The sequence below is a fragment of the Myxocyprinus asiaticus genome, chromosome 13 (assembly GCF_019703515.2).
Source record: "Myxocyprinus asiaticus isolate MX2 ecotype Aquarium Trade chromosome 13, UBuf_Myxa_2, whole genome shotgun sequence".
Classification (NCBI taxonomy): Eukaryota; Metazoa; Chordata; class Actinopteri; order Cypriniformes; family Catostomidae; genus Myxocyprinus; species Myxocyprinus asiaticus.
Genome location: NC_059356.1, coordinates 50159348 through 50173966, shown reverse-complemented (window position 1 = coordinate 50173966; position 14619 = coordinate 50159348). Strand labels below are relative to the sequence as shown.

Here is a 14619-nt window from a genome sequence, read left to right as displayed (position 1 = left end):
CTGCTGCTGTCTTTATCTGACGAACACAAACAGCGACGAGCAGCAGCGATAAATGATTGGACGACAGTTGTTACGTCACCAGCTTGACGACGCATTCTGATTGGATGATTATGGATTTTATAACTTATGACACTTTGTCGTTCCCACATTAGAAAACTATTTGTGTTTTTTGTTTTTATTAATAGTAAATGGCTGAATAAATGTACTGGAATGAAAATAACTAGTTATATGTGACATATCACTTTGTCCTGAACGATAATGAGTGATATAAATGAGATTTTCTTTAAGACAAACTGATTTTGCCCGCCTCACACATCTCTGTTTCACTGTATGTCAAATATAAGAATATAAAATATCAAAGTAACCATCACTTCCCATGAGAGGATATGTATTTTTTTATAATGAACTATTTCAGACTTTTCTGAGAATGCTGTGGAAAACAAATACATTATTACGTAGAGATGGGATGAAAGAAATTCAGTTTTAGATAGAAAGAAGATCGTATGGACATTTTTATTTTTATACTGAAAAAATAAAACCATGTCAAGTGCCTTTAGTTACATTGACCTGAAAAAAGTATTTATAAAAGTGAAATTAACAATTGTTCATTTCTTTAGGGGAGTAAGTTTAAATTTAAATCCAGGCAGCAGTAATGTAAATATGCATTCCTGCATATTCCTGCAAGTTCCTGCAATATTGATAATTAAGGTGAATTGATGGTAAGCACAGAACTGAATATATTTCAATGTGATTTTATTCAATTTAAAGAAGAACTTGAATTGACTGAATAATATATGGAGTCAGATGTATTATTATAATTTATACGAATTAAATCGATTAAAAAAAATGTGTTTTGCGGAGTTAAATGTTTCTTCAAATACTAATTTAAACAGATCAAAATCGAATTTCAATCAATCAATGATTTTGACCAATCCGCTCATTTAATTAAAAATATTGCACTTTCAGACAGGCCTAGTAAAACAGGAAACAACGAATAAATGACATTAAAACAATCCTCACGGATGAACTGTGTAAGAAACACAAAACACATTGTACAATCGTCGATTGAGTCTGTTTGTCAGGTTGTGTTTGTGTGTGTTTTCACACTGGAGCTTGAACAAGAGTGTGAAATGAGATGTTACTCACGATTTAACATGTTTTACTACATAAACAGTGTTCTTGTGAGCAAATCCATCTTACATCTATGCAAAGTGATGATCTCTACAACATTTGCTTCCCTCTGAGACCTTAACCTGACTGTAACGTTATTACAATGTATTTCTAACGTTTCATGAATTAATAACAAACTTGAATCTGAATTATTTTGAGCTGGATTCTTCAAGTGACCGCTGTGTAATCAAGTAGTCCTCAAGAGAAATAGTCTAATGTTTTGATTGGTTAATATCCACTTTTTCTGCATTTTCATATGTTGCTAGGAAACAAATAGTGAAGTAGTTATTAACAGTAATGTGTGTTATTAAAAGTCTGTGCTATACAAATACATTTCAGTTTAATTCAAGATGTTTCTATTCAGTTTATACATGTACAGTGGTGTGAAAAAGTGTTTGCCCCCTTCCTGATTTCTTATTTTGTTGCATGTTTGTCACACTTAAATGTTTCAGATCATCAAACAAGTTTAAATATTAGTCAAAGATAACACAAGTAAACACAAAATGCAGTTTTTAAATGAAGGTTGTTATTATTAAGGGAAAACAAAATCCAAACCTACATGGCCCTGTGTGAAAAAGTGTTTGCCCCCTAAACCTAATAACTGGTTGGGCCACCCTGAGCAGCAGCAACTGCAATCAAGCGTTTGCGATAACTTGCAATGAGTCTTTTACAGCGCTGTGGAGGAATTTTGGCCCACTCATCTTTGCAGAATTGTAATTCAGCCACATTGGAGGGTTTTCGAGCATGAACTGCCTTTTTAAGGTCATGCCACAACATCTCAATAGGATTCAGGTCAGGACTTTGACTAGGCCACTCCAAAGTCTTCATTTTGTTTTTCTTCAGCCATTCAGAGGTGGACTTGCTGGTGTGTTTTGGATCATTGTCCTGCTGCAGAACCCAAGTTCGCTTCAGCTTGAGGTCACGAACAGATGGCCGGACATTCTCCTTCTGGATTTTTTGGTAGACAGCAAAATTCATGGTTCCATTTATCACAGCAAGTCTTCCAGGTCCTGAAGCAGCAAAACAGCCCCAGACCATCACACTACCACCACCATATTTTACTGTTGGTATGATGTTCTTTTTCTGAAATGCGGTGTTACTTTTACGCCAGATGTAATGGGACACACACCTTCCAAAAAGTTCAACTTTTGTCTCATCAGTCCACAGAGTATTTTCCCAAAAGTCTTGGGGATCATCAAGATGTTTTCTGGCAAAAATGAGACAAGCCTTAATGTTCTTTTTGCTCAGCAGTGGTTTTCGTCTTGGAACTCTGCCATGCAGGCCATTTTTGCCCAGTCTCTTTCTTATGGTGGAGTCATGAACACTGACCTTAACTGAGGCACGTGAGGCCTGCAGTTCTTTAGATGTTGTTGTGGGGTCTTTTGTGACCTCTTGGATGAGTCGTCGCTGCGCTCTTGGGGTAATTTTGGTCGGCCGGCCACTCCTGGGAAGGTTCACCACTGTTCCATGTTTTCACCATTTGTGGATAATGGCTCTCACTGTGGATCTCTGGAGTCCCAAAGCTTTAGAAATGGCTTTATAACCTTTTCCAGACTGATAGATCTCAATTACTTTCTTTCTCATTTGTTCCTGAATTTCTTTGGATCTCGGCATGATATCTAGCTTTTGAAGATCTTTTGGTCTGCTTCACTTTGTCAGGCAGGTCCTATTTAAGTGATTTTCTTGATTGAGAACAGGTGTGGCAGTAATCAGGCCTGGGTGTGGCTAGAGAAATTGAACTCAGGTGTGATAAACCACAGTTATGTTTTAACAGGTGGGGCAAACCCTTTTTCACACAGGGCCATGTAGGTTTGGATTTTGTTTTCCCTTAATAATAACAACCTTCACTTAAAAACTGCATTTTGTGTTTACTTGTGTTATCTTTGACTAATATTTAAACTTGTTTGATGATCTGAAACATTTAAGTGTGACAAACATGCAAAAAAATAAGAAATCAGGAAGGGGGCAAACACTTTTTCACACCACTGTATATAGCATTATTATAAACACAGCTTCATCATCATTATTTATTATTATTTTATTTCATATTTGCTTTAGCACAATGACAATATAAAGCAAATGTTTTTTCCTCACAGCTTTATATTTTAGGAAGGGGGTCCCTCACAAGGGGATCATTGGTATTTGGGGACATCAAAAGTTTGAAAGCTCCTAGTGTAGCGGGTTTTTGCTTTATTATACAATTACCAGTTTATATTGTGTCTTTAGATGTGTTCTGTTATGTGTCTTTTCAATTATCCATTGGATTTTTAATCTTCTGAATCTTTTTGGATATTTAATCTTCTATTTAATTTAATTGTGTGAATTCGGCTAAATTACAGGATTTCCTGCTTTTTACGGGACATTTGGCAACCCTACTTTTACCTGCCTGTACAGAGACAAAAGGCATCAAAATGTCTTTGCTTGTGTAACGTCACTGACCCACACAGAAAAAACAATGCACTAAATTCTCCCATGAGATTGTCCATAGTCTGGGACGGCCCATTCTGTAATTATAACCATTTGCTCAGGGTGAAACCCCTTTAGTGATGTAAAAATACCAAAACATTTCTTTGTTTTTATAATAATCAGGTCATTTTCTCTGTTATCTTTAAATGTTCGAGGTATAAGGTGTAATGTAAAACATAAGGCACTTTTTCTTTTTTGCAAGGAGCAAATTGTTTCTTTCTTCAAGAGACTCATTCAGCTGATGTGGATGTGAGATTCTGGAAGTCACAATGGGGTGGAGAGGCCTTATTCTCTCATGGAACTTCCCACTCAGCAGGGGTCGCCTTTTTGTTTAATCGATTGGACAGCAAAGTTATCGCCTCTGCATGTGATAATGAGGGTCACTGGATTATGGTTGTTCTTGAATTTAACATGTGTAATTACATTTTAACGAATGTTTATGGTTACATCAACAAGGCCACTAATAGGTTTTTTTTTTTTTTTTCAGAATATGGGTACCATGATTGACGAGTGGAAGAACACATATCTTACAGACAAAACTCTGTCATTCTGTCATCTCTGCACCTATCTCACATTTCATAAACAGATCTCTAGCTTCTACTTCTCTGCCTTTACCACTTAAAACTGCGGCAGTAACTCCAGTACTTAAGAAACCTAACTTGGACCCTACTGTTCTTTCTAATTTTCACCCTATCTCTAACTTACTTTTCATTTAAAAAATACTGGAAAGAGTTGTTGCCTCCCAGTTACAATCTTTCCTTGTTCAAAGTGATCTTTTTGACCCCTTTCAGTCTGGTTTTCGCCCACTTGACAGTACTGAAACCGCCCTTGTAAGGGTTGTCAATGACCTACTACTCACTGGTGACTCTGGTTCTCTCTCCATTCTTCTATTACTTGATCTTAGTTCTGCTTTTGATACTGTTTGCCATGAATTACTTCTCTCCCGCCTCTCAGTTGTTGATGTCACTGGTGCTGCTCTCTTCTGGCTTTCTTCATACCTCACGGATAGACAGTTTTACATTTCAATGCAAAATTATCAGTCACCTAATGGTTCCCTGAAATTAGGTGTCCCTCAGGGATCAGTTCTTGGACCTCTACTATTCATTATATATATATACTGCCTTTGGGTCAACTCATCCGCCATCATGGTTTCATTTACCACTGTTATGCTGATGACATTCAAATATGTACAGCTTGTAGATCTGCTCCAAATCTCCAGACCAGTCCACTATCAACATGTTTAAATGAAATAAAAAAATGGCTTAATTCCAACTTCCTAAAATTGAACATGGATAAAACTGAGATCATTATTACTGGAACACCAACACTTACGAAAAAAATTCCTTATGACTTTAGTTGTGATATTGATGGCACTCTCATTAAACCATCCAATACTGTTAAAAATGGAGGTATCATCTTTGATCCCTCCCTCACTTTTAAAGCTCTTATTAACTCCATCTCTATAATTGCCTTCTTTCACCTCCGCCGCATTGCTCGCCTTCATCCCTTTATCAGTCTCAAAGATGCTGAAACACTGGTTCATGCATTTATATCCTCATGTCTTGACTACTGCAATGCCCTCTTCATTGGTTTACCTGCTAACTCTATTGCTAGGTTGCAATATATTCAAAATCCTGCTGCTAGAATTCTTACACGTACCAAGTGCTCAGCTCATATTACTCCATTCCTATTTGAACTTCACTGGTTATCAGTTTTGTTTCGCATCAAATATAAAATAATCCTGCTGACATTTAAATCACTTCATGGTCTGGCACCTCACTATCTTAGTGAATTGCTTCTCCCCTACAACCCGATCCGCTCGCTTAGGTCTTCTGGGTCCGGACTCCTTTCTGTCCCTAGATCTCGCCTCTGTACTATGGGTGTTAGGTCATTCAGCGTAGTAGCACCCAGTATATGGTATTCACTCCCCCTGACTCTTCGCAGCATCTCTTCTATCTCTGAGTTTAAATCTCAATTTAAAACTTTTTTGTTTTCTCAGTGTTATTTATCTTAATGTGTTATGCATTCACTCTCAATGACTCTGAACTGTGGTTTTGTGACTGTTCTTTGTTTGTGTATTATTGTGTTACTATTGTAAAGTGTTCTTGAGCTCTGGAAAGGTGCTATATCAATTAAACTTATTATTGAAAAGCAAACATTGCTTGATGATTATGTATACTCCTTATATGGTCATTTATATGACTCAAGATATACAGAGAGAGATTGTGATGTTTTCTTCTACTTCTTAAAGGACAATGTACCTACTATAACAGGGGAGCACAATTAGAATTCAGAGAGTTTCAGTGACTAACATTTTCTCCCCCCAAAGGTCCAAACCATTAAAATGTCTAACATGCGCTATGATTTGGGGGCATATGTTGTTCTTAAGTACTACATTTCAGTAACATTTCAACAATATTTATTGCACATTTTCAATGCAGACACATTAAACATGAGATAAAATAAATATGCAGCCTAATCATAAATAAAAGTAAGCCTATCACAAATGTTCTCATTTCAAGCAAAACAAGACTGCATTTTCACAAAAAAATAACAAAAGTGCCTGTTTCTCAAAAAAGTGCTTTGATTTTTGAACAAGTAAAAAAACACAGGTTTAATATTTATCTTTCCTTCTCTCTCCCACTTCACTTCTCCTTCCCTTTTCTTTAGTGAGAGAAATGGGCTTTTGCTTGCCCTGCCAGTAATTTGAACCTTGGCTGGAATGGAGTCAGTGCCATTCTCATGCACATATGTAGGTGCTCATTGGTGAGTCTAGAACGGTACTTATTTTTAATGATGTTCATAGTGGAGAAAGAAGACTCACAACTGTATGTGGAGCCAAACATGGTCAAGGTGTGTAGTGCTACTTTGGTTAGACCAGGGAAAACAGTTTCAGACACAGCCTGCCGCCAGAAAGTGTCATGATCAGTTAGTTGAAAGTGCTCTCTTAGTGCAACATTTGCTTGCAGATCAATCAGTTGCATCTGTAGAGATCCAGCATGTGCCCACTTGAAGGTCTGTGTCACCTCCTTTGAAAATCCCCTGACATCTGTGATGAGGAATGGATTCTCAGTGAGAAGAAGGAGCTGCTGTCCAAGGCTGAAGCTGTCAAAGCGATTTCTGAAGTTTCCAATCAGCTTATCTATGAAGTCAACATGAGGAGAAACATCTCACTCACCTGAATCTATTCCTGCACTTTTGGGAAGTGTGCACAGTCTCTTTGAAGATCTTCCTTGAACACTTCCAGTTTCCTTCGGAAGAAGCGGACAGCTGTCATCAAATCACAAACTGAATTGTTCTTACCCTGTAGTTTCACGTTGAGCTCATTAAGCTGTGATGTGATGTCTACCAAAAAAGCATCAATATCCATTTTGCTCTCGTCTTGCAAAAAAAGTGAAAACTGTGTTGCCTTCTGACTCCTGAGCTGAACTAGGAAAGCTGTTATTTCCTTTCGAATGGACCAAAAGCGTTCCAACACCCTGCCTTTACTGAGCCATCTTCAGGGGTGGAAAGAGTACTGAAAAATAAAACTCAAGTAAAAGTACTGTTACTTCTTAAAAAATGTAGTTTGAGTAGAATAAAAGTAACTGTCCTAAAAACTACTCAAGTAAGAGTAAAAGAGTAGCTCATTTAAAAATTCTCATGAGTAGTGAGTATTGAGTACAGAGTTGTGAAAGCTATGCCCCTTTATAATAAAAACTCTATGCTGCAGTTTAAAAATGTAGCACACATACCGTAATTTACATTCCCTTTTATGGCTGTTTGCAAGAAAGAATACAAAATATAGGTATTTTATAGGTGTTTGTGATTGACAACTATTAGAACACATTTATTACATGTAAAATACAAATACATCAAAAACGTTATTTTCAATATCATAATGTATGAAACAATTAAATTAAAATCAGTTTATGTGTAGGGTCTAAATTTCCCTTAATGCCGACTGAGAGAGTTATTGTTGCGCATAAAACATGTTCAAAACAATGTGAGGAATGCAAAAAAAACCACTAAAAAAGCAGGGTCACTTGGCGCGTCATGTCCCGCACAATAGAGGCGGTTGAGCAGTTGTTTGGTACAGGGGCCACATTGGGCTTCAAAGGAATAATTCACAAAAAAAAAAAAGAAAATGAAAATTCTCTCATCATTTACTCACCCTTATGCCATCCCAGATGTGTTTGACTTTCTTTCTTCAGAAGAACACAAATTAAGATTTTTAGAAGAATATTTCAGCTCTTTTGGTCCATACAATGCAAGTGAATGGGTGCCAACATTTTGAAGCTCCAAAAATCACATAAATCAGCATAAAAGTAGCCTAATCCATGTGACTCCAGTGGTTTAATCCATGTGTTCAGAAGAGATATGATAGATTGGGTGAGAAACAGATCAATATTTAAGTCAATATTTACAATTAATTCTCCTCCCTGCTCAGTCAATCTCCACTTTCACTTTCTTTTTCTTGTGTTTTTGGTGATTCACATTCTTCATGCATATCGCCATCTACTGGGCAGGAAGAAGAATTTCTAGCAAAAATGGACTTAAATATTGATCTGTTTCTCACCCACACCTGTCATATCACTTCTGAAAACATGGATTTAACCACTGGAATCATATGGATTACTTTTGTGCTGCCTTTGTGTACTCTTTGGAGCGTCATAATTTTGGCATCCATTAACTTGCATTGTATGGACCTACAGAGCTGAAATATTCTTCTAAAAATCTGAATTTGTTTTCTTCTGAAGAAAGAAAGTCATACACATCTGGGATGACATGAGGGTGAGTAAATGATGAGAGAATTTTCATTTTTGGGTGAATTATTTCTTTAAGTAGCACATGGGGGGCCACGTTGTCCTCCTTTTGAGATACAATGTTCCACATTGATTTAGTTCTTGTATCTTTAAAGACCAGAAATAGTTGTGTTCTCATTCTAATGTATGATGCACAATTTTTTGACTGGTGGAATATTCTGCCTGAAGTATTGCTCTGCAAATGTTGATACTTTTCTTTCAGGCATTAGAAAAAACTTGATAAAGGCTAAGCATAATTATAAATTATTTTATCATCATTAACACTCTATCTACATCAGGGGTCGGTATTATAAAAAAATAAAAAATAAAAAAATAACAATATTATTAAAAAATATTATTATTAACAATGCCACTGTTTTATTCTATTACATTAATACTTTTAAAGCTACTCAAGTTATTCAGGTCAGGGTGTGGTCTCCACGGTGTCTTCCCCTTGGGAGTGCCCCCCCCCCCGATGCAGACACTTGGGGCTCCCAGTCAGTTAACAAATTCCACTCTTTTTGGGGAGAAAAGAGAAGGAAAAGACAAATTATATGTGTGTAAACATGATAAAACACTTATTAAAATCTGTGTTCCAGTCACACTCTGTAGCACTTCTCAGTGGAAGGAGGAGGCGAGAAGCAGATTTCCTGGTTCAGGTAGGCGTTTTTATTTTCCTCACTGCAGCACATACACACTCTCAGGGCTTTACGTTGTTGGAAAACACAGTCTAAAAACATCCACAAACTAGCTTACAAAATAAACTCTCAAATTTGTAATCATAATAACTTCTGGCTTCATAGTCCGTGCCCAGGCTCTCTCTCGTCTAACTGCTGTGTGGCTCTATCTATGCCGCTCTCCCCGTGCTCACTGAAATTAGAGACAGGTGTTAGACATAATTTAACTCAGGTGCAAGCGCCCTTACCGCTTTCTCTCTCTCCGGAGAGATGCTTGACCACGCCCCCGCTGCCACACACACTTACAATAGAAGTCAATGGAGTCAATCTGTAAACATTAAAATACGTCATGGTTACTTTCGTAACCTCCATTCCCTGATGGAGGGAACGAGACATTGTGTCGATGTAGTGACACTAGGGGTCACTCTTGGGAGCCCGAAACACCTCTGGTCTTTGAAAAAAGACCAATGAAAATTGGCGAGTGGTAGTTGCATACCACTCCCCTGAACATACGGGTATAAAAGGAGCTGGTATGCAACCACTCATGAACCACTACGTGAACTGGCAGTGTGTGATGGGCAGACCACTGTGTGCCTCGTAGCCAGCACACCAGGCCGACACGTAACCTCCCCCAATGCTGTTATGAGCGTCGAACGGCCCTTCGGGAACAAGTCGACTGCCCAAAAGATAGAGACAGGCTAGCAAAGTCGTGGCCTCTTATCCTCTCTGGGGGCGTAGTTTGAGTGGAAATATGTCACATGGTCTTGCCGAGCTCTGTCGGAAGTATGTCATGTGGAGAAGTCCCATGGTAGGTCCTACACTATGGGGGAGGATTTTCTACAAACATGGTGACTGGAGAGGGGCCTCTGCCCAAGGAAGACACAGTTTAAAAACAGGGAAACGAATTAGCAGAAGATATACGTCGCATGGGGTTACCTATGGGGAACCAACACATGCAGAGCACCTATCCCAGTACAGGGAGTCAACAGTGCACATCTTCAGCTCACAGCTGGGCGCACAGGGGCGGGGAGACCGCCGCTGGAGCGCCAAACCTGCTGAAATGGAATGGTGGACGGTGGCTGTGATGGTGGCCGTATGTGACCCAGGGAACAAGGAAACCGCTCTTTTGATGTACTCTTGGGTACCGCAGCCACTTGGGCATCTGGAGAAATTAAATGAAAAGGTAACAAAAGATTCTCCTCCCGGCCCTTCACCGGGGGATGGAGTGGTCTGCTTACCGGCTCCAGGGCAGCGGGTTTAGTCGTCCCTGGGTCGCCCATCTCAGGGGCACTTTGAAGCCTTTCGCGGGTTCTTGCCGGCCGGCCAAGAGATGGGTGGTGTCTGCTTTCTGCGGTGGGCTTCACGCCGGAGCCAGGCCGCTGGGGCAGGCTGCGGCGGAGCCAGTGCAGTCACTGCAGGAGGATGCCCTTGGCGACGAGCAGACGGAGTGTGGGATCTTGAGCCATGCCAGGGCAGGATGTGCCGGATAGCCTCTGTCTGCTGCTTCACCACCGAGAACTGCTGGGCAAAGTCCTCGACGGTGTTGCTGAACAGGCCAACCTGGGAAATGGGGGCGCCAAGGAACCATGCCTTGTCGGCCTCTCCCATCTCGACCAGGTTGAGCCAAAGGTGGCGCTTCTGGACCACCAAGGTGGGCATCGCCCGCTGAGAGACCGCGCCGTGAACTTCATCGCCCGGAGGGCAAGGTCGGTCGCTGAGCGCAGCTCCTGTATCAATCCCAGGGCGGAACTACCCTCGTGCAGTTCCTTTAGCGCCTTGGCTTGGTGGACTTGCAGGAGAGCCATGGCGTGCAGGGCGGAGGCGGCTTGCCCAGTGGCACCATAGGCTTTGACTGTCAGGGACGACGTAAACCTACAGGCCTTGGACGGGAGCTTTGGGCGCCCGCACCAGGTGGTGGTGCTCTGCGGGTATAGGTGCACCGCGAGCGCCTTATCCACCAGGGGGATCGCCGAATAGCCCTTGGCTGCCCCACCATCGAGGGTAGTGAGGGCGGAGGAGCTGAAAGATCGGGACCGGGCAGTAAAAGATGCCTCCCACGACCTTGTCAGCTCCTCGTGCACTTCCGGGAAGAATGGAACTGGGGCGGGGCGTGGCTGTGAGCTGCGCTGCGAGCCCAGGAACCAATCATTGAGCTGCGAGGGTTCGGGGGAGAGCGGAGGGTTCCACTCTAGCCCGACGCTCGTGGCTGCCCGGGAAAGCATGTCCATCATTTCTGCATCAGCCTGTGACTTGACACCCCCCCCCCAACGTAGACACTGGTGGCCCCAGTCGGATAACAAATTTCACTCTTTTTTTGAGGGGAGAAAAAAAGAGGATAAGAGGCCACGACTGGGCTAGCCTGTTCCTAACTTTTGGGCTGTCGACTTGTCCCCGAAGGACCGTTCGACGCTCATAACAGCATTGGGGGAGGTTACGTGTCGGCTTGGTGCGCTGGCTACGAGGCACACAGTGGTCTGCCCATCTCGCACCGCCAATTCACGTAACACAGTTCAGCAAGTTGTGGCGTTTCGTATAGGGACCCCTTGTGTCACTACATCGACACAATGTCAAGTGAGTGACAGATTGGGAATGTCCTGGTTAAATTCGTAACCTCCGTTCCCTGATGGAGGGAATGAGACATTGTGTCCCTCCTGCCACAATGCTGTACTACCCGCTGAAATGGCCGGGACCTTGTCTCGGCTCCACAGCACAAAACCTGAATGAGTGGTTGCATACCAGCTCCTTTTATATCTGTATGTTCGGGGGAGTGGTATGCAAATACCACTTCCCCGCGAATTCACCGGAGGAGTTCGCAGCCAGACCCACTACGAGTACTAATATGCCCTGTACTGGGATAGGTGCTCCACAGGTGCCGATTACTCAGGTAACCCCCTGTGATGTATTTTCCACGGTACGGTCTCCCTGTCGGCAGACCCGCGTCTCCTTTGAGCAGGGCCCTCTCTGCCCCCTGCCGCCGTGTTTGTAGAGCTCCTCCCCTTCGAGGCAGGACCTACCACTGTGCCCCTTCCATGTGCGGCTGGTGAGCCCACATGTCATATTGCCACATGTTGACCTCCCCTTTGGGCAGGATATGGTCTCCGCGGGGTCTTTCCCCCCTGAAAGAATAGGAATGGAAAAGAACACCTTCCCCGATGCGTATAATAACATTAGATGGCCCCAGCCGGATCTAATACTCTGTGGAGAGAAAATATATAGAGAAAAGGCCGTGGCTGGCGTGGACTCCCATGCTAGTTACGTCGCTTCCCACCCTCAGGGAAGTGGGGAACTACATGATGTTTTTTTGGGGCATTGGGGGAGGTTACGTGCAGGCTGATGCACCTGACATGATGGTGGTAGGTCTGATCACTGACAATGATGAAACAGTCTACAGAGAGGAGGTGCACACTCTGACACACTGGTGTCAGGAGCACAACCTCTCCCTCAACGTCAGTAAGACAAAGGAGCTTGTGGTGGACTTCAGAAGAAAAGACAGAGAACACAGTCCCATCACCATCAATGGAGCACCAGTGGAGAGAGTCAGCAGCTTCAAGTTCCTGGGTGTCCACATCACAGAGGAACTCACATGGTCCATCCACACTGAAGTCGTTATGAAGAAGGCTCATCAGCGCCTCTTCTTCCTGAGACAGCTGAGGAAGTTTGGAATGAACCGCCACATCCTCACACGGTTCTACACCTGCACGATCAAATTCATCAGCACTGCACTTTATTACCCTTACTCTTATATCTCACACCTGTCATAAATTATATTATTATTATATTATGTTCTCTCTTAACAACTGACTATCAACTGACAGCCTGAATGTCAATACAGTACAATACTGTACATTCTATATATATATACTTTTTTATATATTTTTATTTTTTATTTTTATTGATTGATTAATGTGTATCTATATAGTGCGTATTGTATACTGTACAGTGTATGTTATTATTTGTATATTGTTGAGTGTAATTATGTGTATATCAGATGTTTAAATTGTGCTGTGTTAATTTGATGTTATTGTAAATTGGTACTGTCTCATCATTGTCACGACTGCTATGTTGATCGGAACTGCACCCAAGAATTTCACACACCATTGCACTTGTGTATATGGCTGTGTGACAATAAAGTGATTTGATTTGATTTGACCTGCTATTATGCACGCAGCAGCTTGCTTGCACCTGCATCAGCAGTTCATGTAACACGGTTCACCTGTTGTGGAATTTTTCTATAGGGACCCTAGTGTCACTACTTTGACACAACGTCAAGTGAGTGACAGAAGGGGAATGTCTTGGTTACTGTCATAACCTCCGGTCCCTAATGGAGGGAACGAGACGTTGTGTCCCTCTTGCCACAACGTTCTACTAGCTGCTGAAATGGCCAGACCTTGTCTTAGCTGCTCAGCACAAAACCTGAATGAGAGTGGGCATTCCTTCTCCTTTTATACCCGTATGTCCGAGGGAGTGGCATGCAAATTCCACTCGCCAATTCTCATTGGCCTTTTCTCAAAAGAATAGAGGTGTTCGGGGCTCTCAAGAGCGACCCTTAGTGTCACTACATCGACACAACGTCTCGTTCCCTCTATCAGGGAATGGAGGTTACGACAGTAACCAAGACGTTTCTTTTAATGGACATCTCTGCCATCTGGAACATGCTGTTAGTGAAATATCGACCCTGATTAGAATTCTTCACTTCTTCTATCATATTTAACAGCTGAATCACTTGAGGTTGGTCTTGTTTTTCTCTGTTATTGAAAACCAGGAATCCGTTTCCACAGTCTCTGATCAGTTTCTTGAGTTCTGCACAGTTATATTTGCTCACATAATCATTGATGGACATATTCTCAAGATCATCTCCTCTAGTGAACAGAATGATGCTGAACTGTGCAGCTTTTGGACCAAAGATCTTCTTATCAGATCTACAGTGTCCATTTCCTCCTGAGTAAATCTTCCCAAACTCAACACAATGATGAAGACATGAGGTCCAGGTGCTGACAGTGAAACACATTTCACTATTTCTTCATGCACTTGTTCATTTGACAATGTGTCAAAGAGTCCTGAAGTATCAACAAGTATCACCGCTTTTAAAAGACACTGTGTCAAGTTTTATCTCTTAAAGGAGACCCTCATTTTGTTACGATCTGCTGCGCTGTGTCTGGCTCTTTTGAGTATAAAAGCATCATGGACCATTCCTGTGCCCATCTGTGCTATTTTTAGTCAATGTTCCTAGATGCATAAATAATTACATTAATTAATTAATAAAAATCATCATAATTGTAAGAATAAGTAATGAATAAAGTATATATGTAGGCTGAGTTTAAATAAGACTCTAAAATTGTATTAATGAACATGAGCTAACAACAAACAGTACTTTTACAGCACTTATTAATCTTGCTTAATTTAAACTAATACATTAAAATTATCATTTGTATATGTTAACATTAGTTTATGCAATATGAACAATAGTATTTTCAAAAATAATATTAACCAGGATGAATCCATGCTGTAAAAATGTTGTTGAT

The 14619-nt window shown here is 41.3% G+C and overlaps 1 protein-coding gene across 1 annotated transcript in view; it reads right to left on the bottom strand.

The window, feature by feature from the left end:
- Positions 1–6302: 6302 nt before the first annotated feature.
- LOC127451021 (uncharacterized) overlaps positions 6303–14619 on the bottom strand; it is a 29196-nt gene continuing 20879 nt past the window's right edge. Inside the window, 4 exon segments of the mRNA XM_051715493.1 lie at positions 6303–6778; positions 6940–7133; positions 13732–14008; positions 14011–14178. Of these exon segments, the coding sequence (XP_051571453.1) occupies positions 6303–6778; positions 6940–7133; positions 13732–14008; positions 14011–14178 (1115 nt within the window).